Source organism: Morone saxatilis, unplaced genomic scaffold, assembly GCF_004916995.1.
Source record: "Morone saxatilis isolate NCDOM2014 unplaced genomic scaffold, NCSU_SB_2.0 Contig3, whole genome shotgun sequence".
Classification (NCBI taxonomy): Eukaryota; Metazoa; Chordata; class Actinopteri; family Moronidae; genus Morone; species Morone saxatilis.
Genome location: NW_023339873.1, coordinates 13,074,068 through 13,099,994, shown reverse-complemented (window position 1 = coordinate 13,099,994; position 25,927 = coordinate 13,074,068). Strand labels below are relative to the sequence as shown.

The window sequence follows — 25,927 nt, the reverse complement described above, 5'->3', positions numbered from 1 at the left end:
TTTTTTTTTTACTTTGCGGATCAACCTACATGTTGCTGTTTATTGCCTCTGTGTCAGATAGTTGTTGATCGGTTGTCCTATGGCAACAATGTGGCCTGTCATCTATTGCAATCACTAGCCTACTTGTGGATAAGGGTTTATTGGCGTGTTAAAGTCGTATAGTCATTTCCAGTAGTCAAATGATATCCAGTATAAATGTGGAGGTCTGTAATTGCGGAGCTGTGCAGGTATCCTGTCTACATTCTCATCATGCCTAACCCACCCAAACAATCCTTTCTGTGTTGCAATCCCAAGAGGCTTCTCCGCCGATGTATATGATATTTGCTGGTGTCACCACCTATTTAAGTGCCGAGGAGCCATATGCACACTGTGATAATCCTGTGGTAATCTCACTGAAAGTCTGCACACCCTGCCTTCCTCTCAAAGTGTGCGAGTGTCTTTTCTGCCTTTTCATTTTTTGGGAGGGGGGGTGGTGTGCGTTCACTGCACCTCTTCAGCATTGAGGTCTGTCATTTTACCAGGTGAAGTATTTGTGTCGGTGCTCCAGGGTCGGATAATTACATGTAATTATTGGAGTTACATGCTCAGAAGTCCATGACATGGCATTAAAGGCCGTGAGCTTGCAAGTCCTTGCAGCAGAGTAGCTGCGACTGAGCCGGACTTTGGCCTGAACGCTGTTTACTCTGGCCAGTTGGATGGAGAACTCAACAAGGAGCATTGACAACTCACTTAAAATAAGCACTTATTGTTTCCTGGGCTGCCATTCATCCCACTGAGACTGGCTGCCGGGCTGTGTTTGTATAGCCATTAGTGTGTGCACACTTAACATTTCTTTATTGAGAAGATGGCCCCTGTTCAGGGTTGTTTTGCGAGCTGACCTAGAGCTTGTCATTCATCCGTTCATTCGTTGTCACTTTAAGTGCCATCGTGTTTTCACCCAAAGGCCTAAAAGAAAAGATCACGTGGATGATTTGTGTGTGATATCCACCTTTTGGTTAGTGTGCCGCGGCCTCCGGAGCAAATAAATTACAATCAGCTGACAACAGAGCCCGTGAAATGTCAAATATGCAGCAGTACGGTTCATATCGTTGGTTGACACAGGCTAATCCAGAGGCTGCCCACCATGAGTCATCATTGTGGGGACTTTTGTTCCCTCTATCCGTCTCTGTCATTTCAGTGTGTTGCTCTTTCTAGCCTGTTCTGATTCCTGTAGTTTCCTGTAGCTCTCCTGGCAGAGCCTGTAATCAGCCGAATGGCCTGATTAACTGCTATACTGATTGACCTGATTGGCAAAAACACTGCAGAGGTAAGCAGTCTGCTCCGCCACCGAATTCCCTCTCTCTCCGCTATCATTTCAGACAAAAAATGACATCATTGTTGTTTTGAGGAGGTGATTTCTGCTGTTTTCTTTCCACCTGCGGTCCGTATTCCTCTTGCACATCCTCCTGTACGACGTGTGCAGACGCGTCGATACCGTGGAGGTCACTCCGGTAGAAAGTTCTGGTTCCTGCTCACTGCTGCATTGCTTAATATGACCCTCTGATTGTATCAAATATCCAACGAGTCAAACGGTCTATAATTACTCTCTGAAGCAGTATTTCTGTCCGGCTTGGTTAGCAAAGCGCATTATGGCCGACTCTCCCCACAGGTCATTTAACAGCTTTTGTGACAGCAAACTTTCTTTTTTACTTATATCCTCCCAAACATATTAGAAACTGCAATTATGACAAGGGATTAGTTGACTTAATTTGATTGTGTTTTTTTTTTATTTTAATTGGACAAGGCCTGCAGCTTTCTTTTTCTTTGTATGCGAGTCAAGAAAGTCATTTATCTACATTTCTTCAGCGACCGGTGTGATGGGACTTCATGAGATAATGCCCGCAATGGGCTAATGGAAATTCCCTGTTGAAGAAATTATATTGCAGAGCTTTGACACATCTATAGAGCACTCTGCAGCTACCGTGTCATTTCAGACAGGAAAGTGTTTGGGGGATGTATTTTGCTGTTTTTAGAGTTTCTGCCCTTTCATGAAGACCTGATACTGGCACAATGATTGCTCTTCTTCAGAAGATTAGGGCCTGTGTCATTGAGGCTAACAACAAAGATTACTGTCAAAAGGTGGTGATTTTATCATTTTATTCACATGATGCTCGGTGGGACCAACGGAGAACACAGCACTTAGATTTCTTTTTGCCGGAAATGTGAATTTCTTAATCATCTGCTACACTGCCCGAGTAATTCTTCACATCACTTTTGATCGTCGAAGTCTTGTCGTGCCGCTGTGGCTTCATTACCGCTGTCACTTTGATTCAAAATGTTGGATTTGTGCATTACATTAGCAGAACTTTGGTCAAAACCTGCACTGAAATAATTAAAACATGCTGTTGAAATTTGGGGTTGCTGCCTGGAAAGGAAACCCAGATACCTACTGCTTCCCTCTTTATCCAACCATGATGAGGAAATCCACATAAATGATTGATAAAGTGCCTTGACTGTCATTTGAATAATACATCACCTGCACAACACCTGTTCTTGCGCCAAGCATTTTTGTATGGTAATGTTTTGTGAGAGACTGTCTTTTAAACCTCCGCACGTGGCTGATTTAAATGAAATAAAATGATGCAAACCACGAACGTAAGCAGGGTGAGCGGTTTGAAAGGCTGCGTATGTTTGTATGTGGAGAGAGAGAGAGAGAGAGGTGGGGGCAGGGAGTGTCTGCTGTCACCTCTCATTAGGGACGTATAGTCCAGCTCGGCCGGCGTCTGCCTCTCCCCCCCCCTCGTCTGTGGCACTGCCCTCCTCTGCTCCCTGCCCGAGCCCAACAGAGCAGCACACTGTCTCAGTCTAAAGTGCAGAAAAGTGTCTTAATGTTCGACATCAGAGAGATTATGGCAGAGATGCTTCTTATTGAATGGCGTGAGTCAGGTCTCAAGGAAATAGCTGTCCTAAATTATGCTTTTAGAATTCTGCACTGCAGCTGAAGTTAAATTTGGTTCACTCATTTGAATGAGTTAAAGCTGTGAGTTTGCCTAGCTGGGAGTCAGCGTATTGTTCAATTGATGTGTCGGTTGCTTTGTTTTATTCTGCCTCTGCTGTGCTCCTTTGAGGACCACCCCCCCTAAACCACCTTCTTTTGTAAACAAGACAGTATATATCTCAGGGGCTTCCTCCTCTCTCCTACATATTCAAATTCAATTTCTAATTTTGTCCAAATGAATTCCCTATGAAGATGGGGCTTATTTAAAGCAGTCTAATGAAATAAAGATCAACCAACATTTTTATTGGGGGTGCTCCAGTGTGACTGCTTGGTGAGTATTTTTGTGCGTGGAGTAAGAGGCTGTGGTTTTCCATTGAACCCTTGGGAGGCTGTGGAGTGCTGCTCTACAGGGGCAGACACAATGATTTATTAGTACGGTAGGCAGGAAAAACTAGCAGGCTGAGATAAAACGGATCTCTATCACACTCCGGCTCTCCGTCTGGTCTTGGACGAAATGTGTATATGACTGTTTTTATAAATATTGATTCTTTTAAAAGTGCAGCGCAATGAGAAGGACTTTTCCAAGTCTCTTAATAATGTTTATTAAAGGGTATAAATTGTAAGTGGCATGGAAAATTGAGAAGTTGTTTGGAAAATAATCAAAACAATGTTGATCTTTGATCTACTTGCTGGTAGAAATCAAGCCAGATATACTCAGGTTGTAATTCATAGCCTGATGGTTTGAATATGAGCTTAATTAACGAGGTGCCCTGTTTTCTGTTAGATTGTAGCCAGTGATAATACAAAGGAGGGAGCAAAAAACCACAAAAAACAGAATCTGATCAGGGTATATGTAATTTTATATCACAAGGTGTGTATAAATGCTTTTGTCACAGAGGACTTTTTGACTTGTCATAGCAGGAAAAGTGCAGGTGTTACTAATAACATTAACAATGGCTCTGTTCTATTGAAGTATCTGAGTGAGTAAGCGTGCACAATGCCAGGACCCTGAAACTCATGCAAATGTGTGATTCAGCCATCATTCATTTTATTCTTTATGCCTAAACTGTTCAGATATCTTCTGTGAAAAAAGTGTGTCTAGAAATTATTAATGGACAAAACAGCCAGATAAAAAAGTCTGTTTTTGGCTTATCCAATTAATATTAATTAGTATTAAGCAACCGCCGTATTAATGGCATGGCAAACTCTCAGACGGTCGTTTGTATTGTCATATTTCCCAACTCTATGTCTCATAATTTACTAGGAATGCATTCACATGAGACACTTACCATCAACACTGCTGTTAAGCAACGAAAGCTATCATAGCAATGATGCAGTGCTTAGTCAGACTGTACTGACGTGAACTAAATAGACATCCAAAGTTTGAAAACCCGCTTAGAGATACTTGAATAGAAATTAAATGAGAATGTAATACTAAGCTGCTCGGCTGTAATTGATATGACCTTGGTTAATGAATTTTCACTGAAACTACAGTTTAATTATACACTGCACAAATATATCCACACTGAGCTGGAAAAACATCCAAATTATTCATTAGACTACAAATGTTTAAACGATTAAAATGGTTAAGATGGGCAAAGGAGGAGTGGGTTGTATCTCCGCCGTACATCTGCATTAGATTTGTTGTTGACTGCCTGTCCGTGTTTCCTGAGGGCCGAGCAGAGGGAGTCTCTGTTAACCTAAGTCACCGTTGAAGATTATAGATAGAAGCCTTAACACAGTCTTATGAGAAAGACTGCCACTCTAAAAAAAAAAGAGTAAATTTCAGGCCTGTAAAATTGCCACGGCAGCGATGATTCATGATTGCACTGAAATCAATGTGACTGAAACAGTGTGATAGATAGTAATAGATGTCCCTCCCTGTTCAGCTTCCTTAACATTGACGCCCCTGGCCATTCATTATCTTTGACCAAACAGTCCAAACTCATCATGTTGTAATCCCTGTGAGATGTTAGTCAGCAACATTTAAAAAAGCATTCACTCTTTGACTTAAACATCTCTCCTACTGTTCTTTCTGTCGTCTTTCATCTTCCTCCTCCCAGGCATGGCAGGCTCGGCCCCGGGCTCTGAGGACGCTTCAGAGGATCCGTGGCTGACCCACGACTGAGGATCGCGAGGAATACGTTGTCTGAGCAGAATGACTCAGCAAGAGGGGGGACCCCCAAATAGAAAGTGAAGAGAAGTGAGGATGGGTGCCAATGGGTCCAGCTATCCACACTCATGCTCCCCACGCATAGGGGGAAATGCACAGGCGCAGCAGACTTTTATAGGTATGTAATTTATCTTTGGTTAAATTAAGAGCGTTGTGATCAGTTGCACCGTTAACACAAAGTCAGCTCTGATGGATTTTTCTGTATTTTTTTTCAGCTAGCAAATGATAAAATAACTCAACATAACTTTCCCATTCTTTTTTTGAGCTGAAGTGAAATGTTAAAGCTGTATTCCTGAACCCACTTTGGCACTGTGCATCCCTGCTACAAGCACAATGGGGATCTAGCATGGCCAAACTCACACTTTAGATTAACCTGCTTCCATGACAACTAATGGTGCAAGAGGTGAATATTTTTTTGAGCACGAAAGCTCTTGAGCCGCACCATCGATTCAATAGACACAAATGCATTAAAAGCAATTTACATCTGCAGTGCATCTACTTTTCTGTGCCATATGGATTTTATGCAAATAAACTTTTTTTTTTTTTTGTCCAACCGTGGGCGGTCAACCAAAATCACATTATGTATTTGCTGTCAGAGTTTAAAAGTAACTTCTACCATACAAAGTACCAGCCTTGCAGTCTTGCTCTTCTTAGCTTTGTTGTTACTATGTGCTTGTGGTGTGATGTGATTATGATAGGGCTGCTGGCTATCAGACAGGATGGGAGCTAATCTCATGATTCTTGCCCCTGTGACCAGCTATAGGCTGCTTGTTGGGCTGTCACATTTTTCTACTGAATGGCATGACAGCTACAGTGTGAGACCTTTGGATTTTGTTCCAATTTCAGCAGATGTCATTGTCAGAGAGCACCGTTGTACCACAGCTAGCATATTTCTGTGAAACTGACATATAAGTTCTGTTTATGTCTGTTACTTGTATACATGATTGCACTCTGTATTGCTTATATTTAAGTACTGTTTTTGATTGGTGGTCTATTATGAGGCATGTTAGAAGACCTATTTGTTACTCCTAAAATATAAACAATTTGTCTTTATGGTTTATGGTCCTTCCCTTCTTCCCCTCAGTTGCCAGAGAGTTTGGAGAACTGCTTCAGAGATGAATTTAAATTAATCTGTCCTAAGGAAATTGTTTATTTCACTTTTGAAATGACTTTGCCTCCGAGGTTTTTGTAGACGTCTTCCTGAAAGCGAAAGTATTGTTAAAGGAGCCAAATTATCTCTGCAGCCCCTGAGACCTCTGAGGTTTACTCTGAGCTCTATTTGCTTGGTTGAGCTGGCCTGGGCCACAGATGATTCACAGTGTTAGAATGATTACTATTTGGGTCACACTGATGGATGCTGAGAGAAGGGCAGGCAGAAAGGATCTCCTTGGCAGAGGTTCCTCTGACGTACGAGTCCTGTCTTTCAAGCCAAAGACAACTGCTATTTAGTGTAATTGATTGGGCCCAAGTATGCGAATGGACTGAAGTTCATTGAGAAGCAGAAAGCAGGACAAAGTCTTCTATGAGCTAATTGGTTCTCAGTCTGAGAGGAAACATGGTTTGGTCTAAAACAAAACAAAATAAAGAGATTCTGTCTGGGTTTTCTTTTTTTTCTGCTGTCGATCTAGATCCAAGTGCTTTGGTAGTTGGATCAGGATAGTGTGTGCTTGGCCTGGCGGAGCTGGCCACACCACAGGGGTGCTAGAGGCAGATTGTGTTTCTGGCAGTCTGGCCTCAAGAGTGAACTGGTATTGGGGTTAGGAAATTAAATGTCTCACCAAAATACTATTTTTCAGGAAATATTTAAGAAAAACTGTCATAGTTATTCCAGAAAATTCGAGAGGTTTCTTACTTAATATCCAGCATATTTTAGGATTTTTTTTGTTTTACTTTTTATGAATCTAACCTTCATTGTGTGTTCATTCCAGGGACGTCGTCCTACTCTCAGCAGGGATATGGCTGGGAGTCTAAGCTATACAGCCTGGAGCATGGCCATGAGAGGCCCACGGACCGGAAGAAGAAGAGCCTTGGTCTGGCGACCCTCAAGCGGAGGTTCATCAAAAGGAGGAAGTCCAGCCGCTCAGCAGATCATGCGCGGCAGATGCGGGAGCTTTTGTCAGGGTGGGATGTCCGGGACACAAACGCTCTGGTGGAGGAATATGAGGGCACAGCAGCCCTCAAGGAGCTGAGTTTCCAGGCCAGCCTGGCACGTGCTGAGGCACCCAGCTTGCAGCGGGATCTGGCTGCGCTCTACCAGCATAAGTACTGCACTGATGTGGACCTCATCTTCCAGGGTACTTGCTTCCCAGCTCACAGAGCCATCCTGGCTGCCCGCTGCCCCTTTTTTAAGACTCTGCTGTCCTCATCCCCTGGCTATGGTGCAGAGGTCCTCATGGACATTGAGACAGCAGGCATTGATGTGCCCATGTTCTCTGCCCTACTTCACTACCTGTACACTGGGGAGTTTGGGGTGGGCGGAGCAGAAGATACCAGGCTGCAGAATGTGGATGTACTGGTGCAACTCAGTGAGGAGTTTGGTACGCCCAACTCCCTTGAGGCTGATATGAAGGGCTTGTTTGACTACATGTGTTACTACGACGCTCTGCTCAGCTTCTCCACAGACTCTGAGATGATCGAGAGCTGCAATGAGCGAGGGGCTGTGGCTGCCGCACCAATTGGGGGCTCAGGAGGCNNCCGCACCAATTGGGGGCTCAGGAGGCAGCGGGTGCCCCGGGACCCCAGATGAGGACCTTAGGGCTCATAAAGCTATCCTCTCAGCACGATCCCCTTTCTTTAGAAACCTTTTGCAGAGGCGCATTCGCACAGGAGAGGAAATGACAGAGCGCACATTGCAGACACCCACTCGCATAGTTCTGGATGAGTCCATCATCCCACGTAAATACGTGCAGGTTATTCTCCACTGCATGTACACAGATGTTGTGGAGCTCGGGCTCGTGCTGCGGGGCAGCCCTTCAGCGGGAAGCCTCGGCGAGGTGCAAGCCCTGGTGTCTGGGGGCCGTGGAGCCAGCACACGCACTGAGGAGGCCATGGAGCTGTACCACATCGCTCTGTTCTTGGAGTTCAGTATGCTGGCTCAAGGTTGGTCATAATCACACACATATTTGCATTTAAATTTAGGACAATAAAAGATTAATAATGTTTCAATAAATGCGATAAATTTGTTTAATTGTCCAGCTCCGCTTTTGAGCCTCATGATTTAGTTTGGTTACATTCCTCAATGTGTTCACTAAAAAATTTCTCAGCTAGGACAAATTGTTTTAAATCCTCAATCCTGCCTCTAATAATATAGTTGGATAGCATTTACCATGAAATTCAAAGTTAATTTGTCAGTCCGGGCTGTCAGAATTATAGTGTTGGTTTCAGTGGATTCAATAAAATGAGTTGTATTTTGTTATATCTGGCAGATTTTTGGTGAATTAATGCCTCAAGACTCAGACCCATTTTAACCTCTCCTTCCATGCATTCAAATTATGGGTTTCACACTCATTCAAATATTCTACCCTTTCTATTAAAATACATTGTGCATATGTTGGCATATGTGCAATATGGCTGTGTAGACCAGTCAAGTGTTAAACAGCTTGGCTGACTGCGATGAGTGTTAGAGCTGCGGCTGCCAGTAACAGATTGATATAGGCTGGAGGGTTTGTCTGTGTCTCCAGGGGCAGACAGCTTACTGTCTGATACATGCGGTACATCTGAGCTTCTGTCAGCAACTCGTCACTGGTCGTCTACTTCGTCACTGGTTTATCTTTTCTCAGATGACGCTGTCTTTTTGACTCTTGCCACTGTGTCAGAGTGACTCCAGTAACATGCCGAAGGTTACAGCCATGGTTTAGACTGGCACATTTGAGTGCTGTTCAGTTTCAAACACACTTTAAATCAGAATACCTTCTGTGATATCCAATACTTGAAGCAGTCTATTTTAACTGCACACAAAACAGACTGCATTTGGCCCGCCTGTCATGACTGTGTGGATCTAGAGAGGTTGTATGACTCAACAGTTATCATATCCTATAACCATCTTATCTTTCATGGAGCCACGATGATGGGAATAAGTTTGTCAAATACTGAAATTAAACGATTTAAGAGTACAATTTCACTGCCTCAGGCTGTGTAATGAAATCAAAACTGTTATTTTCAATTTAAAACACCAAGTTACGCTAATAGTCAACATATTCAAAATACACTCCGTATAGTTTGTTGTGGCTCGAAACACTTCAATGAAACTGTTTTTACAGTAAAAGCTCTCTAGTGACACACCCTTGCTTTCATCAGATTATCTGTGGCTGAAAGGCTTTTACTGTGAAGCAGCTGCAGACACAACATACTCGGAAGAGTTGGAGCATCTGTGTATGCTATAATAATACAGATTTATAAAAAATCACTACAAATGTATAGTATCAGTAAGTATATATTGCAGCTCTTTAAAAAATCTTCTAGTGCAAATTCACACTGAAATACACTATTTAGTACCAATATAGTACATCATGAAATTTCAGTGTGTGGGTTTGACTATTTAAGCTTGAAAATGACAACAAAGAGCTATACGGACAACTTCAGACATTTCTGGGACACAATACACTCCACAACATAAGCAAGCCTGTGTAAAATCTTTCAAAAGCGCAGGATTAGTTGTGGGAAGTTGCTGAATTTACTGTATTGATTGAAGGGCCAATCACCTTTTTAAGACCTGTGCAATGATTTGAATAGCGCAGTACACCATCACCATACACACAGCTGGTTGGACACCACCTCCCACCCCTCGAGCTCTAGTGTCACTCTCGGGGGTCATTGTGGCAGCTTAAGCCGCGACAGGCAAACAGTGTCATCCCCACGCACCCATCACCTCCTCTTCCTTCCCATCCCCCCCTCTCACCAAGCCCCTACTCTTGGGTATTTTTATCCCCTCTCCTCCCTCTCCCACTGTGCTGCACCACTCTAATCAGTTCCCATGAAACCTCAATGTGGAATGTGGTGAGATGGTTGAGGTTGACCCGGTGTCATTTTATCCCAAGTCCCCCTCTATTTGTCTATTTTGCAACTTCCTGTTATTACCCTTTGGAGAGCTCGCTTTTATGCCATTTCTCACACTTATTTTTAAAAAATCGTACACACTCCAAAGTGTCAAACCGCCCAGGCTTCTGTGAATTGATTACGAATTGAGAAATTAGTCTGACTCCGTCCCACCACGGGAGACTTCAGAAGCTTTCACGTCTCTTCAGAAGTCAGCAGAGAGGCTTACGTCAGGGGTTTCATATGGAGATGGCCTTCTCATTTGTCACACTGTCTCCTGTGCTCCTCAACTGCTGCCCTCTGGCTGTGTGAGGTTTTGGCCTATAGTGGCTTTCTGTGGTGCAGTTGAGCTCTGTCATTTGTTCTTATTAATTCTCGAGATCTGTATCCCTTTATGACTTCATCTCACTCAAATAGCAACCAATATTAAAAGCCTTATTAATTTTTCAAGTGCACCACAGAGATAATAATCAGTTGGTGTGGTTTCAGCATGTGCTCTGTTATACCTCCATGCTCACTGACTGACCAGCGCTTTCATCGCCCTGTCTTGCTTTTGGTTTGACTGCATTTGTGTTTGACTGAAGTCCCAGTCCTTGAGTGGTCATAAGACATGATTTACATCCACAGGCTTGTTTACAGGCCTTTGAGTGCAGTTGATGTTTTAAGTGGCTTTGGAGACTGCATACTCCATAAACACAGAGCTTCAAATAATAACAGCAAGACAAAATGCATACGTCCTTGATGTAGTGTAGAGCTGGCTATTGCTGTCCCTGCTGTTGTGTTGATATTCTTGTCAGTCGACTAAGCTCCAGTGAATGTGTTGTACCACCCGTGGAGAGAAGGGGAGACGGGTTAGTATTAGATATAATGCTGATTCTAATCTCCAGCTCATAATAAAAGTGCTGCGTTTTAAAAGACTGGCTGTCGCTGTGAATTCTAATGGGCTAACACAGAGCAGAGCTGTTTGCTTTCCTGTGCCACTGGTCCCAAGTAGGGAATTGTCTGCCTTTTGTGCATGTGTGCCTGTGTGTCTCCTTTTAGGAGAGGGCAAAGATGCAAAGGTGAAAGACTGATGTGAGCGAAAGCACTTTCTACGAAGACAGACAGCACAGGGACAAGTGGTGCAAACGGAGGCACAGATGTTGGGAATCCATTCCCTCTTTCAGTCTGTTTATAGCAGATAAAAAAGGCAAAGTGCCTGGGTCCACATTTCAACTTCATCTGTCTTCTTAACGATGCAGGATTTCCACCCTTCGTTTACAACACTGCGGGTGTCTGATTTGCATTTCTCTAACTTGCTATTAAACTCTAGACTCCCAAAAGGGGAAGTGCATCATAAGTGCGTGTGTATGTGCATGTACATTACTGCCTGTGTGTGTATATGTATTCATCTTAAATATGTGAGCTGTGCTTGGACAGATATAAAGCTGAAGTTTCAAAAGCATCGCTGGAGCCATCACTCTCAAGTCTGGTGTCCAGTTTCCCAGAGTGGATGTCCAAAGTGGTGGTTTTGGGGGGGTGGAAAGGCAGCTTAGATCTTCTAGTTTAAGATAAGAGTTTCCCAGAGGAGCGTCGCTACTGGCCCAGCCAAGAGCTGATGGACAGGATGGCCTGGAATGAGGAAGTTGGCTAGCTTGTGTTTCACTTCAGAGCAGCTCTAACTGGACGTCAGTCAGTCTGGCTTTATCTCCATGGATGTCCGTTTTGTATTGAACATTATTGATCAGAGAGAGGCTGAGAATAAGAGCCTCTGACGCTCTGGTGTGTTGGGGTTCGGCATAGATAGCTTGACCTAGCCAATCATATGTTAATCTGAGTGAATGTTAGGGGGTTTAATTCTGCCTAAATGGATCCCTCTTAGAATAAGTGTGAGTTTGAGTGCCAGTGTTGGCTGAATTTTCATAACTTAGCCCTGTTTTTAAAAATGGCTAGAGCAGCAGGTACATAATTCCCTAAGCCTTCTGTGGCTTTTTAATGCATTTTTGATTTATGCACCCAAGTGTTTACACATTTGCAAAGTGTGTGTGCTCGTGCACTGGCAGCACATTTCCTCAGGCTGCCGTGTTTACTCATCACAGTTAAGAGGAGGCAGCTTGAGACTGAAACACATCAAGGTATCAAAGGCATTTCTGTGGGTTGGTGTGTTACAGAGTTAAACCACTGCCTGCTGTTCTGGTATGTGCTCTGATTTAGGAAACGCAGCAAGGAGGATGTGGGGGCTAGGCAGGGGAGACTCCCTGGGTCAGTAATTACGAGTCAAAACTACTGATGGCAGTGGCTGCAGAATTACCTCTTGTATTACAATAATCATTCAGTTAAACAATATTCAATTGTAGTTCTTTTCTTTTAGCTTTTGTTGTAGTATTATATTGCTGGGCTTAATATCTGTTTTAGAACATGATAACATTCGTGCCATAGAGAGAGACCTGATTGAATATCAACGTATGAATTGCTTGTCTATCTCTCCCAGGCTGTGAGGACATCGTTGTGGAAAGCCTCTCTCTGGACTCACTCGTCCCCATCCTCAAGTGGAGCTCTCAGCCATACGGCTCCAAGTGGGTCCACAGGCAAGCCATGCACTTCCTCTGCGAGGAGTTCAGTCAGGTTGTCACCTCAGATGTTCTCTACGAGCTTAGCAAGGAGCACCTTCTCAGTGCAATTCAGTCTGACTACCTACAGGTAAGGAAACAGAGCATCACCTCTCAACCTGTTGTCACTCTTAATGACATCTCACAATGTGTAAGATACATTTTCTGGTGTGAAGTATAAGTAATGGGTGCCTGACTTGTTCACAATGATTTCTTGGTGAAAATACAGCAAATACACACGAGCTCTGTCTTAACCACACACTAAATGCGTGTACACACACACACACACACCAATGACACTCAGGGTCTCCAGAGTTGAGTAACACCATTCCCTGGAGAGAAATCCCTTCAAACCCAGAACCTAATCAAAGCTGAGCTGTCATTTGCACTGCCAAGCTCGTCTGGCATCAGACCAGATGGTTGAGGTGAAGTGTTGTAATCGAACAACACAAACAAACCAACCAGGCCTGAGCTTTGCTGGGACACCGCCTGAACATATTGCATTTTCACCTCATCCTCATTTAACTGCTTCCCCCGTTTTGTCCTCGACAATATCTAACCTTGTCCTAATAATACTTCTGTGTCTTTCTTTCACCCTGCCCTATATCTCTCTCTCTGTCTTTCTCTTTCTCTGTATCTTGGTCTCATTCACAGGCGAGTGAACAGGACATTCTCAAGTATGTTGTTAAGTGGGGCGAGCAGCAGCTTATTAAGAGGATGGCAGACAGGGGTAAGATAATACAGTCTATAATTACCCTCTAAGCAGCCCCCCTAATGGCTGTGAGGAAATTACCCACTTACCAGGGCCTCCAAAATACACTTAAAAGCATTACATAAAGGAGCCAAACTTTACCAAGGTCAGCAAGAAGTGGCCTCCATAGTGATTGGGCTTGTCTTAGGTAGGGTTTATGGTCAAGTCATCATATTGTATAGACTAGCAACCTGCTTTAGGAAGCTAAACCACACGGCAGGCAATGCAGTATTTATCCATAATTTATTAAATTGAAATTGCCTGAACAATGTGAAATATAGCCAGCAGCTTAAAAGCATTATCATAGTTACGTCAATAGTCATGGTTATATGCATTATATTAAAAAGCTGCTAATGGCCATCCATGTCCTAATTTACCCAGAACCCAACCTGTTGAGCGGCACAGCCCACAGCGTAAACAAGCGGGGAGTGAAAAGGAGAGACCTTGATGTGGAGGAGCTAAAGGAGATCCTGTCTCCCCTCTTGCCCTTCATCCGAACTGAGCACATCTTACCTCCCAACAGTGACGTCCTCACTGACGCGGTCAGTAGTCCTTGTCTGCCTTTTCTCAGCTGCTGTGTGCATACGAGCAGATACCTGAGTCATTGTGACCTTCATAAACTAAGAATTGATACAAATTCTTCACCCTCTCCACAGCTTAAAAGGGGGTTGATAAGCACCCCTCCCTCAGACATGCTGCCCACAGCTGAGGGGGGGAAAGCCAATGCCTGGTTAAGGCAGAAGAACGCTGGCATCTATGTGCGCCCCCGCCTCTTCTCTCCTTATGTGGAAGAGGCTAAGGTATGGCTCATTCACTTGTGATTAATGGAGCTTCCAGACAACGTAGAAAGCAGTGGATTATTTGTGTCCCATATAGCTATCATCAAAGAGGGAGGTTCTGTGAAGAGGACAGACTCAAATTTGTGGACCTGTTCATAGCTCAGACGTGCTAAAATAATCCGTGCCCAGTTGTTTCTATGCATACTCACCATTTTTTAATAGTTGCCTCCATCATCTTGACTGAAATTCAATTTATGTCCATTTGCACACTTTTCCTAATAACTTATATGCCTTCCCAGGGCTATGAATATTTATGAACATATCCCTAGAGCAGAGAGAGTCATTATTAGATGAAGTGTCAATCAAGTGGAACTAATCTGCAAACCCTCTCTGTGTCCTTGAGTTGCACATAGGACTTTTATTTTTTTGGAAGTTCTGGTCTAACTTGCCCTTTCCTGTCTACCTCAGTCTGTGCTTGATGAAATGATGGTGGAGCAGACGGACCTGGTGCGTTTGCGATTAGTGCGCATGTCCAACGTCCCAGACACACTCTACATGGTCAACAACGCTGTGCCTCAGTGCTGTCACATGATCAGTCACCAGCAAATGGCAAGCAACTCAACCACAGCTCCATCGGTTGTGGCCAACGAAATTCCAGGTATGAAAATTGTCGTGCAATGACCAGAAACCGGCACACATGTCAGCAAATATCCAAACTGCTCGAGTACTGTGACTGTGAAAACTGATGTACGTGTTTGTATTGTGTGCATCTTTCAGTGCCTCAGCTGTCAGTGGTAAAGGAGATGATCCGGAGGCTGCAGGAACTGAGACACACAGAGCAGGTCCAGCGAGCATATGCCCTCAACTGTGGTGAAGGAGCCACCGTCAGCTACGAGCTGCAGCTGCGGGTGCTGAGGGAGTTTGGTCTGGCAGACGGAGCCACTGAGCTACTGCAGGTTAGCAGAAAGCAGAGTTTGTCCGCAGGGGTTAGAGGGGGATAAGATGGCTAAGGCTCGGATACTAACAGGGACATTAAGGCTGAGGACACACAGACCCTGGTAATGCAGCAGACCTTGAACAACCACAGGCAGATAAATCTTAAGAAAAACCTTAAAATAGGGTTTGCTCTGTCAACACCAGAATTAATACAAACTTATCTAGCTCCTGTGTTTTGTTTTTCAGAACCCATATAAGTTCTTCCCCGATGAACGGTTTGGAGATGAGAGTCCAATACTGGCTTTGCGCCAGGTGGGTCGGTGTCGGGTAAACAGCAGCCCAGCCATGGATAGCATGTTCACAGAGCTGGAAGGGGTAGCAGGCTTCCACCCTCCCCTACCTCCTCCACCTCCCCCATACCACCCTCCTGCCACACCCAGCCATGCTCAGCTCAAGGGTGCCTGGCGACCTCGTGTGCCCATGCCGACCCCCACCCGCTCCTTCTCCTATCCTTGCAACCGCACCCTGATCCAGCGCCATGCAGTGACCAAGCATGGCAGCTCAGACTACTCCTCTGCGCCCAGGCCCCAGCCCCCAGACTGCACCAACCCACAGGCTATGGGCCGAGCTTTACTTTTAGACCGGCAAGCGGTGAGTGCATGTTACTTCCTAGAATCCTTGTGCTACTTTTTTGTTTATTCAAATGCGGGCTTCATGGTTTGTACATGGGATCATGAATAGCTTGTTTGCCAGGTAACTTCACACATTTGTATCTGTTTTCCGATGCAGATGAGCATGGAGCCTGTTATGAGGGAGTTCATGCCTGACATCGCACTGGGTGTCTCGGTCATGTCCCTGAGGGAGCAGCACATGGAGATGGACAGGGAAGGCCCTCACAGCCCAATGGGCCCCCCAGGCCACCATCTGCCCCATGGGCCCTGCCCTTCGGTCCGTCTCAGCCACAGCCATGGGCCTGGACATGGCCACTCCTGTAAGAGACACGCTCCTGAACCCAAGCTGGAGGCTCAAGCCGAGTTCCCTGATCTGTATGACTTCTCCTGCCGACCTGCGACCCCAACCTCCACTCACCCCCTGCCCTCCTTTGCAGGACCAGACCTCTACAGCCACAGCTGCACCCCCTCCAGCTCTTATCCACCCCCCTACATTTCTGACTCTCAGTCCCAGGGCCACCCGCAGGGACGGACTGCCCCAGACCCACTGCGTCTGGATGTCCTCAGTATGACCTCTCAGAGGCATGATGGAGTCCTTGCCAGCCCCTCTGGGGCCCAGCCTAGGATGGGACACATCCCAAGGGGGCGATCAAATGAGACAGACCTGACTCATGGCTTAGGCCATTTACGGTCGCCCAGTGGGAACATGGACAGCTATGAGGAGAGGCACACAGGACCTAGAGATGCCCCGGAGGAGATGGTTGTATCTGGAGAATCATCAGGCCTGGTACCCCACCAGCAGCCTCACAGGAACAGTGTCAGTGAGGAGATCGCCAGAGACCGCAGGTCACCCAGCAAGCCTGACTACCCTTATAAGAAATCTGCACTTTAACCCCAGTTGAGGACCAGGGGGTTGAGTTAAGAAAAGGGAAAGCGTGATGAGTGGCTGTCTATCACAGTGGATGGCAAAGCATTAAATGTGTGCCTGCATATATATGTGTGTGTGTGTGTGTGTGTGTGTTTGAGAGGAGCAGGGAAAAGGGGGGTCGATGGTTGCTATTTATAGGATCTGTCCTTTTGTCCTACCTCTATCACACTGTGCTATCCATCACACAGTCAAAGTATGGAAAGAGTAAGAGCTGTGGGTTATTTGTTGATGCTTGTAATTGATCTTTGCAAGCCTGCCTAGTCCTGCTGGTTTAGAGGATGACTCAGGCTCTACTGGGATGGATAGGTTTCTTGAGTTTGATTGTAAAGAGAGGTTGGCTCTACGCTGTGTGAATCCTGCACGAGGAGGTCACAACACTAGATGTAGCTCAGTTATGAACTGAAGGTTTAACAAAGACTATATTCATAGGTTCTGTTGTCTCTTGATTATTTTCAGCATAGAATGGAAAGATGGCAGGATAGGAATCTCAATTTACACAAGCAAACAGTGGCACTCAGTCTGGGGCAGAGTATTGTGATAAAATCATATGTAAATTCATCTGGCTGTATTCTTTTCCTCCCATTACTTGTATTTCCATTTCTTCCTGTAGCATGCCTATAGCAACCCACCTGACTAGTTTTCCCCTTCTGGCCCTGGTTCTGCAGTGCTGATGAGTAATGGGCCAACGCTTGGTCACACAAAGCAGGAATTGGATCTCACAGGAAGTAGGTCATCAGAGCTCATCATTCTCCTGTAACCCAGTCTGATAATTGTGTCAGGCTTAAACTATCACAGGCTCTGAGTGTCTAGCTTAGAGGCAGAAGCCTGGCATTTTCAGAGAGGAGGGGTGGGGAGGATCGCGGGCAGGTTCATTACTGAGATACAGTGGGAAAATATAGGGGTGCCATGGCAACTGACGCACAGTGATCAAGTGCTGGGGGTTTGTTGGTTTTTCAGCTGGAACAGGTGTGTGTGCGTGTGTCTGTGTGCGGGGATAACTTTGATACACACAGGTGTTTAGACAATCTCAGTACTGTACACTCCCATCTTTAGTCAGGTCTGTTTGTACATATCGGAGAGTGGCTGCACGCTAGAGCTCCCTTTTTGTTCTGTTTAATCCAATAGCATCAAGTAATCAAATCTAAAGCCTTAACCAGTGCTTGGAATATTCAGTTTTAGTTACCTTTATTCAATTAAGTATGATGTCATTGTATACCCCTGTTAATTGCTTATTTGACTGTTCACCACGGACACATTCACTGCAGTTTTTCTGGACGGTAGAGGTGGATTTCACTGAACCCAAATACTAAAATCATGTATATACACCAGGCCTCCATCTCGCCACCTCATGGGAAATTGTGGCCCTGCATAGCAAGTGTCGATACTGTTAAATAAACTGTTAAAAAAGCCACGGCAGTTGTAGCTCCAGAACCCTGCAAGTGCACACATTAAAAGCCTGTTACAGCCAGCAGCTGGGATACAACCTCACATACGATTATCGTTGCACTGTAGGAGCCACCTGTCTGTCAGCTGAAGGGAAAAAGAACAAATGAATTTCGAACAAAAGGAATCTTATATTGAAGAGAAGTTGGCGATTGCTGGCTCATATCTCCAATGGAAATTGTATATAATGAATTGAGTTCCACATGTTCTGATGAATTTTTAATGGTTTCTATCACATTTTAGTGGTCGTTGAAGGTTTGTGTTTTTACTGTAGTGGACAACACTGTGTACTTGTCTTTGTCATGAAATCTCACTAAGAATGTGTGGTATAAAACATAAAGATTGTGTCTCAGAATCTATTTTGTTCTTAAATGTTATGCATTAGGGCAGTTTGTTCAATGTTGTAGGTGGTGTGGATTACCATGTTTGTAGATGTTTTTTTCCCCCCCTATTTTCCTTTTACTTTCAAAGTGACAGGAATATGTAGAGGATCTGAAGACATTAGCTCTCAGCTTAGCAGTGATGAAGTTGCCAAACAGAAAAATCATTTTCCATCTAGGTTGCTTCATGGGGAAAAAATGCAAACTCCAGATTCCTCCCCATGTTCATGTTGGGTAGTTGTTTTATTTTCCAGGACAATGTTCCATTGAATAAAATCCCTTGTTTTTGCTCTTTGCTGTAGAGAAGTCAGTGCCTTCCCCTGCCTGCGGCTGGGCTTTTATTGGAGAAGTGACTTTGATGTCTATGCAAGCTCTTTTCTACCAGCTTACCAGCCTGCATCAAATAATTCTCTGAAATCTCATGTAGCTCGTTTTGTGTACATAGTGTTATTTAGCACCTTTTTGAAATTGAACCATCTGAAATGTGTGATTGCTTGTGTTGAATTAACAGGTACGTTGTACTTGTATGGTATTCTAGAAAACATGTTTGTAGATTGATATTAAGTTGCATTTAGTTTCACTGAATCTATTTTTCTACTGTCGCCTCAAAAGGTGCATAACAGTGGTCAACTTGGGCATCCTCAAAATAAAGTGGTTTGATATTATGAAAATTCATCTGTTCTCAGTTGGGTTGTTTTCTGCACTAGAAACATGTTATAACTTTATTTAGAACACAAATCCACATAAATCAGTAATATTTATTCACATTACTTTTACAAACAAGTTTGTTTTAACTGGCCGCCACCAGAAAACAATTAAAACACACTGGCATTTAGCTGAAAGTGACATACTGGACATACACCAGAATACACATGGCGGCATCATGTTCATGTGAAATACTGTCATAACATCACAGCAGGACGATTTAATCATTTTAAAGCAGACAAAAGAGTGCTGAATTGTGTTTCAGCACTCTAAATGTTTCAAGTAAATGTATAAATTAAGGCATCATTATAAATCAGTATGAATGACACTGTAAACCCAGAACTCACAATCTTTCACTGTAGAAGTAAGTCTTTACTACAGTAACTGCAAGTCGGAACTCTTTGCACTAACTGTTCAAGCTTTAGGATCACATTGGTTTCAGCAAGAAGCCCTTTATTCAGCAAAGACAAAGGGTCACCTTCAAAGTTACACATACATTCAAAGCACCATATGATAGCAGCATGGCCTCCTTGTTACTGGTATCCTGCATTGGTTCTGCGTCTTTTTCTCGCCCGCAGCTCCTCGAACAACTGATGTACGGCTTCGGCAGTGACTGTCTGATAGAGTTAAAGAATGGTTCAGATTTGAGATTTAGAGGAAGGAAAAAAAGGCATACATTAAACATGATTCTTGACTGCAAAACTGCACATTCATCGTGTAAAATGAGACCAATAATTTGGGTAAAGAAGTAAATACTAATGGATGGATCAACCACTCATATGTTCTATGTTTAATTCTAGCCGTCCTGACTACATTTGCACTCAGACATCCATTTCTCACCTTTCCTTCAGCAACACACTGGTCTAAAAATGCAGTGATCGCAGTTGTCATCTCGTTGACACCTGAGGGAAGAGCACACGATTAATTACTCTCAATCCATTAATCGCATCCCCCATAAATTTCACCTTACATGATTACATCCTTGGAAGAAAACTGACCCCACATCTTCCCCTTCAGCCCTCCCCATGCTCACCGTAAATGACCTCCAGCTGTTGCACGCGGTCCATTGAGTTCGTCAGTGCCATCAGCGGGTGCTGCCCAAATGGCTCGTCCAAGCCTTTGTTCTCGTAGGCCAGAATGGTGTCAGACTGATCCATAAGAAACTGCACCTCGGCAGCCACGTAGGCTTTCTGTGCACCAATGCAACACAGAGAACCATTAAAAAAAAAAAAGACACCTAAGTACACAATAACATGATTCAGGATCACATGTAGAGCCAACACCTGTAAAGTGGCTTTCTTGTGCCAAATCCTACATTATCATGTGGTATTTGTGGACTACCTTGCAGCCTGTGCAGGTGCAGAGCTCGGAGCGCCAACTGTAAGGCCAGAGCACGGCTCCCTGCCTCAGCCTCTCCAGCCCCTGGACCTGCAGCTCCTTCAGCCTGCACACTGTAGTTTTAGTCATGGCTTTTGTAGGGCTGCCCGTCATTTCCTCATGAGTCCGTTTGCAAGGAGAACTCCTGTTTGCCGCTTCCTAAGATACACAATAACAACATATAATGGGGTGAGTCACTGTGTCCAACTGGCAGGATTATAACACCTGGGCTTCTGTAAAACATATCCGCACACAGCATTGCACACATCCAGGGTAGTCCCAAGGCGACTGACACGATGAGATGATTGGCTGATGAAACTCACCAGTTTACAGTAAGCTGTCCTGTGAAGCCTGGCCAAAGCAGTCTACAGAGCAGGAGAAGCAGTGCCTCATGGGTCATTTCTCCTCTAATTACCCAGAGGAGGGGAAAGCACGTTAACAGGAGCTGGAGCCTGCTTTATAATCTGCTCATTACCCTCCAGCCCCATCTTGTGGCAACAAAAACACATTCGCTGCCACAGAAGGAATGTGCACAGTGAACACTAGAGCCCCTTTCCTAACAAAGCCCTTCATTACACAGTGTGGATGGTTTCCACTTTATGAAGGAGGGTACACACAGACAAGTAAACTGAACTCACCATACTACATATTTAGGAAGCACCTGTCAACATGGATACACACAATGCTCACTCAGCCTTTTGTTAGTTTATTTACCGTGTAGACAATGCCCAGTGACAAACTGAGCCAGAGGTACAAAGCAGTTTATTTTATAATGTGCTTTTTAATAATAAATCAAAACACTGAATGTGCTACTTTTTTTAATCAATCTCTGCTTTTATAGTATGGGTACAAGACAAGTGACATTAATTTAGGAAACATTGATTCTTAAAATAAACAAATAAAATCAACCATGTGCACATCTTAAGGTAAAAACAACCAAATCTATGAATGGATAAGTAGCAAGAGGAAACCTAAATTTATGTTTCTTCTTATCTCTGGTACATGCGCTTTTGTGCAGGGTTAGTGGAGTGTGATGATGCTGCATTCCTGCCATACAGGAATTACTGTAATTACCACTAATTACAAGTTTCCGACTAAATGCCGATCGCATCAAATCCAAGTAGCAACTGCGATGGGGAAACTCAGGATTTTCTGAAGGCTCAGATATATTCAACTTTATAATATGAAAATGCCAGAAAACCAAACAAACATGCAAACAGTCGTTCCATGTAATTTAACACAGTTTTATGGATATACTGTTATACTATCAATGGACCAACCAACTCTCTAATCAGTCAAATGCCTTAAGTTGTCTGATGACGTGAATGCTTGGAAGTCGCTGACACAGGAATCTTTCCCATCTTTATCAGCCATCCCATATGACGTGAATGCAGCACCAGCACTGATTCAGTAGGGTTTGCTGTTCACTTTAAGTCCCCACTGTCTGTTTTAGCTCTACATATGGAAAACCCTCCATGCACAATATAAATAGAGGCAGCCCTTATAAGCACTGTTCCTCACCTGCTTTGTGTGCTCAGCACTGGTGGACGGTTCCTCATTCCCACTCTGACAGGGCTCAGAGTCTTCCTGCTTTTCTGCTCCTTCCTCCACATCGACTTGTGCCTCCTCCTCAGGATGACTGACGCTGATCACAGGTGGTACTAAAGGGGTAAAGGCAACAGGGAAAATGACTCTCTCTGGGTTTTATTGTTAAATGTATGCAAAGCACATATGAGTTGGCCTTTGCTGCCTGTGACAAGCAACTCTTAAACTATTACCTGCAAAGTGCGCAGCATACGTCCACAAGAAAGGAACCTTGTTCATGCAGGCCTCGCATACCATCTCTTGCAGCTCCTCAGGTTCCACTACAGTGCAGCCCATGTGCTGTGAAAGACAAACAAAATGACCACAGAAGAAGGTTTATAGTAGTAAATAAATAAATAAAATTTAAATCAAAATCAAAGAAGTGCTCATAAAGCATTTAATTTCAACAACATCACTTATCTTACCCTGCTATGAAACCAATCCTCACAGACGACACACTGAATCATCTCATCGTTAGCCTATGGGGTAATTAAAAAGGTGTTTTGTGTAGTGACAGACAAACAAAAACAGTAGATTTCATCCCAGAGATAAAAATAGAAGGAGTACCTGGTCGTCTGTGTCTGGGTACGGACGGTCACACGTGCAATAGCAGCCACTGAAGTTGTGATTGTATTGATTTCTAATGTTTTCCTCATCTTTAGTCTGAAAGTACAAGAGACAGAATAGCTTCAACAATCAGAACGTGAACAGCAGACACACACAGATTCAATAAGAAATATTATTAAAACCAGAGGACTCACAGGAGTTAGTTGGCACTTGAATTCCCCAAACTTGCTATTTCCACAATCGCAGCGAAAATTTCTAAAGAAAAAAAACAACAACAAAGAAACAGAAATTTATGAAAAAATTATCAAGTAAATAGTGGAATCTAACTGGTATCAGATGTTATTGTCTAAAAAACAAAAAATTTGAAATAATAACACCTTAATGGTATAAAGTAATCAAAGATATCATGTCCATCGTGGCATTTATTGGCACAGGCCAGACAAATCCCAGCAGGCTCTGCAGCACTGGGGGTGCAGGTGTTGCAGGCAAATACAGCCTGTCTCTTCACATAACCCTGTAAGCACAAACACAGGAGGCAGTAATTATACTGCAGTATATACACTTTTAATACCATGCCCCCTTGAATAAGGACTACTGGTTTTCTCTATTAAACAATCAGGGTACATTAGATATACTGCAGTGATACCAAACAAAAGGACTCACTCTTGAGTGGCCTTTAGGAACTACAACAGAACACTAATGCTTGCATGTGATTTATTAACAATTAACACACAATGCTACATCTTAAAATGTCAGTCCTTGTGTTTGGGATCGGACCGGCGGCGATGGCGGTGCAGGAAGGTGTTCTTACCCGGGAATAGGAGCAGTTTTCTGGGTCGCTCCCAGCCAGCACACACAGAGCCCTCTCCAGCTCCTCCTCGTTGGCGAGAATATCTTCGATGTCTGCGTCGTCTTTACTTGTTGCCATTCTGATAATAAAAGAGGGTGAAGAGGACACAAAGACACAGAGGGGCTGAGCAGCACAACAGTGTTGACAAACGACGGTTCCGGGCGGGAATTTGGGCCGCGACCACGTGCAGGAAGTGACGTAGCTTACTGCCCCTCTACGTCGGGTACATGTTTCTATTTAATCATACATTTAATTTTATATTTATTTATTTATTTATATATGGTTTCAATCGATTTACTTACTTATTGATTTATTCAGGTTATCACTTTTAATTGAAAGTTAAAAGTTGTAACAAATGGTTATAAATTAATGGTTGATCATGATTTCTAGACTAGAGCTATTCATGTGTAAACACTGATATGACCACTTCCAGAGAAGGATCTGCACAGGATCAACCTATTAAGTATGTATTATTATTATTGATTGTTATTACCAAATAGAAAGGATGAATACCAGCCAAAGGTTTATTTATTATTTAGTTATTAATGGTCAGAATGGGGCATTCAGGGTTTTATTTAAGTGGACCTGCTGCACAAACCTTCCCCAGTAACTAGTTAACGTCATAAGACCGGGATCATAAATCTCTGACTAGCATTCAATAACATTTTATTTCCAGCAGTGATTTCAGTTTACGCAGATAGCATTATTAAGACCAGGACACATCATTCAAAACTGTAGCTGCATTCACATAGACAGTTCACAAAGTACAGGACTTCATACATTGGTTGCATTAAACTGGCTTTAAGACTGTGATGGTATGATACATCTGTATTAAAGCTGCAGTAGGTAACTTTTACAAAAATAACTTTTTGTCATATTTGCTGAAATGTTCACTGTATCCTCACAGACTGTGGAAAAATCTAGTTCCTCTGCTTGTTCTAGTGCTCCCAATGGCATTTGCAAGAATCCAAGAGGCCTGGATGAAAACAACCAATTAGAACTGAGAAAGATATAAAAAACATAGTTGAATGTTGAGTCTCATTCCCAGGGTTTCAAAGCATCTGTTTGTATTTGATGAGACTCAACAATCAACTATCTTTCTTAGCTCTGATTGGTTGTTTTTATTCAGGCCAGGTGGATTCTTGCAAATGCCATCAGGAGCCCTATAATGAGCCAGAGGAAGCCGATACTGTACAACTTTTTCACAGATTATCTGTCTCATCTAACGTTACTACTGTCAGGATATAGTGAAAGTTTCAGTAAATATGACAAAATGTTATTCACATAAAAGTTACCTACTGCAGCTTTAACTAACTGTTATATTGACAGGATATGTTGGCCAGTCCTTCTCATGGTGACATGCAGTTAACATGAGGCATATTCTCACAATAGAAACAAGTTACACAAGACATCAAATATATTATTAATTAAAAGTAAATATAATATTATTAAAGGTTAAGATGTAACATATAAGCCTACCTGTCCTGGTGGTAGATAGAAGTCGGATTGGAAATTGGTCTGTGCTGGGGACTGTGCTGTTGTGTATTTTTGAAATATTCGTTTTGTTTTGTTTTTCAAAATGGCATTTTTTAGGCATTCAGAATCTTCTTTTGAAGTCTTTTGAATGACATTTATTTATGTATTTATTTCGTATATTGATGAATAGAACTCCAACAGGGGCATAATTATCAAAATCAAGAAATCAAGGAAAATATATTTGTCATTATAGCACAAGGTTGTATAACTACCTTTCAAAGAGGTGGCACTCATGACATATATGAATAGTCTTATAGAAGAAGAAGAAGAAGAAGAAGAAGAAGAAGAAGATGTACTTTTATTGATCCCCTAGGGGAAATTAAGTTTTTCACTCTTTTTTATACACACACACTGAAATGCACACTTCATAAACATGTGGACATATGACGAGAGATGGTGGAGTGATGGGGCTGCCACGTTAGCAGCGCCCCATGAGCAGGTTTCGGGGTAAGGTTGCCTTGCTCAAGGGCACCACGGCAGAGCACAGGAGGTGAAACTGGCACCTCTCCAGCTACCAGTCTAAATAATAATAAATACTAGTAATTAAAAATAATATAATCCGTTTTTGTATCACATATCTTTACTGAGTTTGAACATCATCCCTTTTGTTACATAATTTAGGTCTCCCTTTAACCATATCCCCCCTCC

General features: G+C 43.4%; 2 protein-coding genes across 2 annotated transcripts in view; one reads left to right on the top strand and one right to left on the bottom strand.

The window, feature by feature from the left end:
• Window positions 1-19,335, top strand: part of btbd7 (BTB (POZ) domain containing 7) — a 20,198-nt gene extending 863 nt beyond the window's left edge. The window contains exons 2-12 of the mRNA XM_035674483.1: window positions 5,041-5,268; window positions 7,079-7,831; window positions 7,869-8,249; window positions 12,655-12,863; window positions 13,427-13,502; window positions 13,905-14,065; window positions 14,180-14,323; window positions 14,771-14,960; window positions 15,080-15,258; window positions 15,485-15,889; window positions 16,028-19,335. Coding sequence (XP_035530376.1) covers window positions 5,187-5,268; window positions 7,079-7,831; window positions 7,869-8,249; window positions 12,655-12,863; window positions 13,427-13,502; window positions 13,905-14,065; window positions 14,180-14,323; window positions 14,771-14,960; window positions 15,080-15,258; window positions 15,485-15,889; window positions 16,028-16,801 — 3,354 coding nt within the window. The 5' untranslated portion in view covers window positions 5,041-5,186 and the 3' untranslated portion in view covers window positions 16,802-19,335. The remainder of the gene's footprint in view (window positions 1-5,040; window positions 5,269-7,078; window positions 7,832-7,868; window positions 8,250-12,654; window positions 12,864-13,426; window positions 13,503-13,904; window positions 14,066-14,179; window positions 14,324-14,770; window positions 14,961-15,079; window positions 15,259-15,484; window positions 15,890-16,027) is intronic.
• Window positions 19,336-19,398: 63 nt separating this feature from the next.
• Window positions 19,399-23,918, bottom strand: LOC118337441 (putative E3 ubiquitin-protein ligase UBR7). The gene is made up of 11 exons (XM_035674484.1): window positions 23,705-23,918; window positions 23,271-23,407; window positions 23,088-23,148; window positions 22,894-22,989; window positions 22,752-22,805; window positions 22,521-22,626; window positions 22,264-22,403; window positions 20,707-20,901; window positions 20,399-20,555; window positions 20,206-20,267; window positions 19,399-19,982 (listed from the first exon to the last, which is right to left on the bottom strand). The coding sequence occupies exons 1-11, from the start codon at window positions 23,819-23,821 to the stop codon at window positions 19,899-19,901; spliced, it is 1,209 nt and encodes a 402-aa protein (XP_035530377.1). The 5' UTR covers window positions 23,822-23,918; the 3' UTR covers window positions 19,399-19,898.
• Window positions 23,919-25,927: the final 2,009 nt, after the last annotated feature.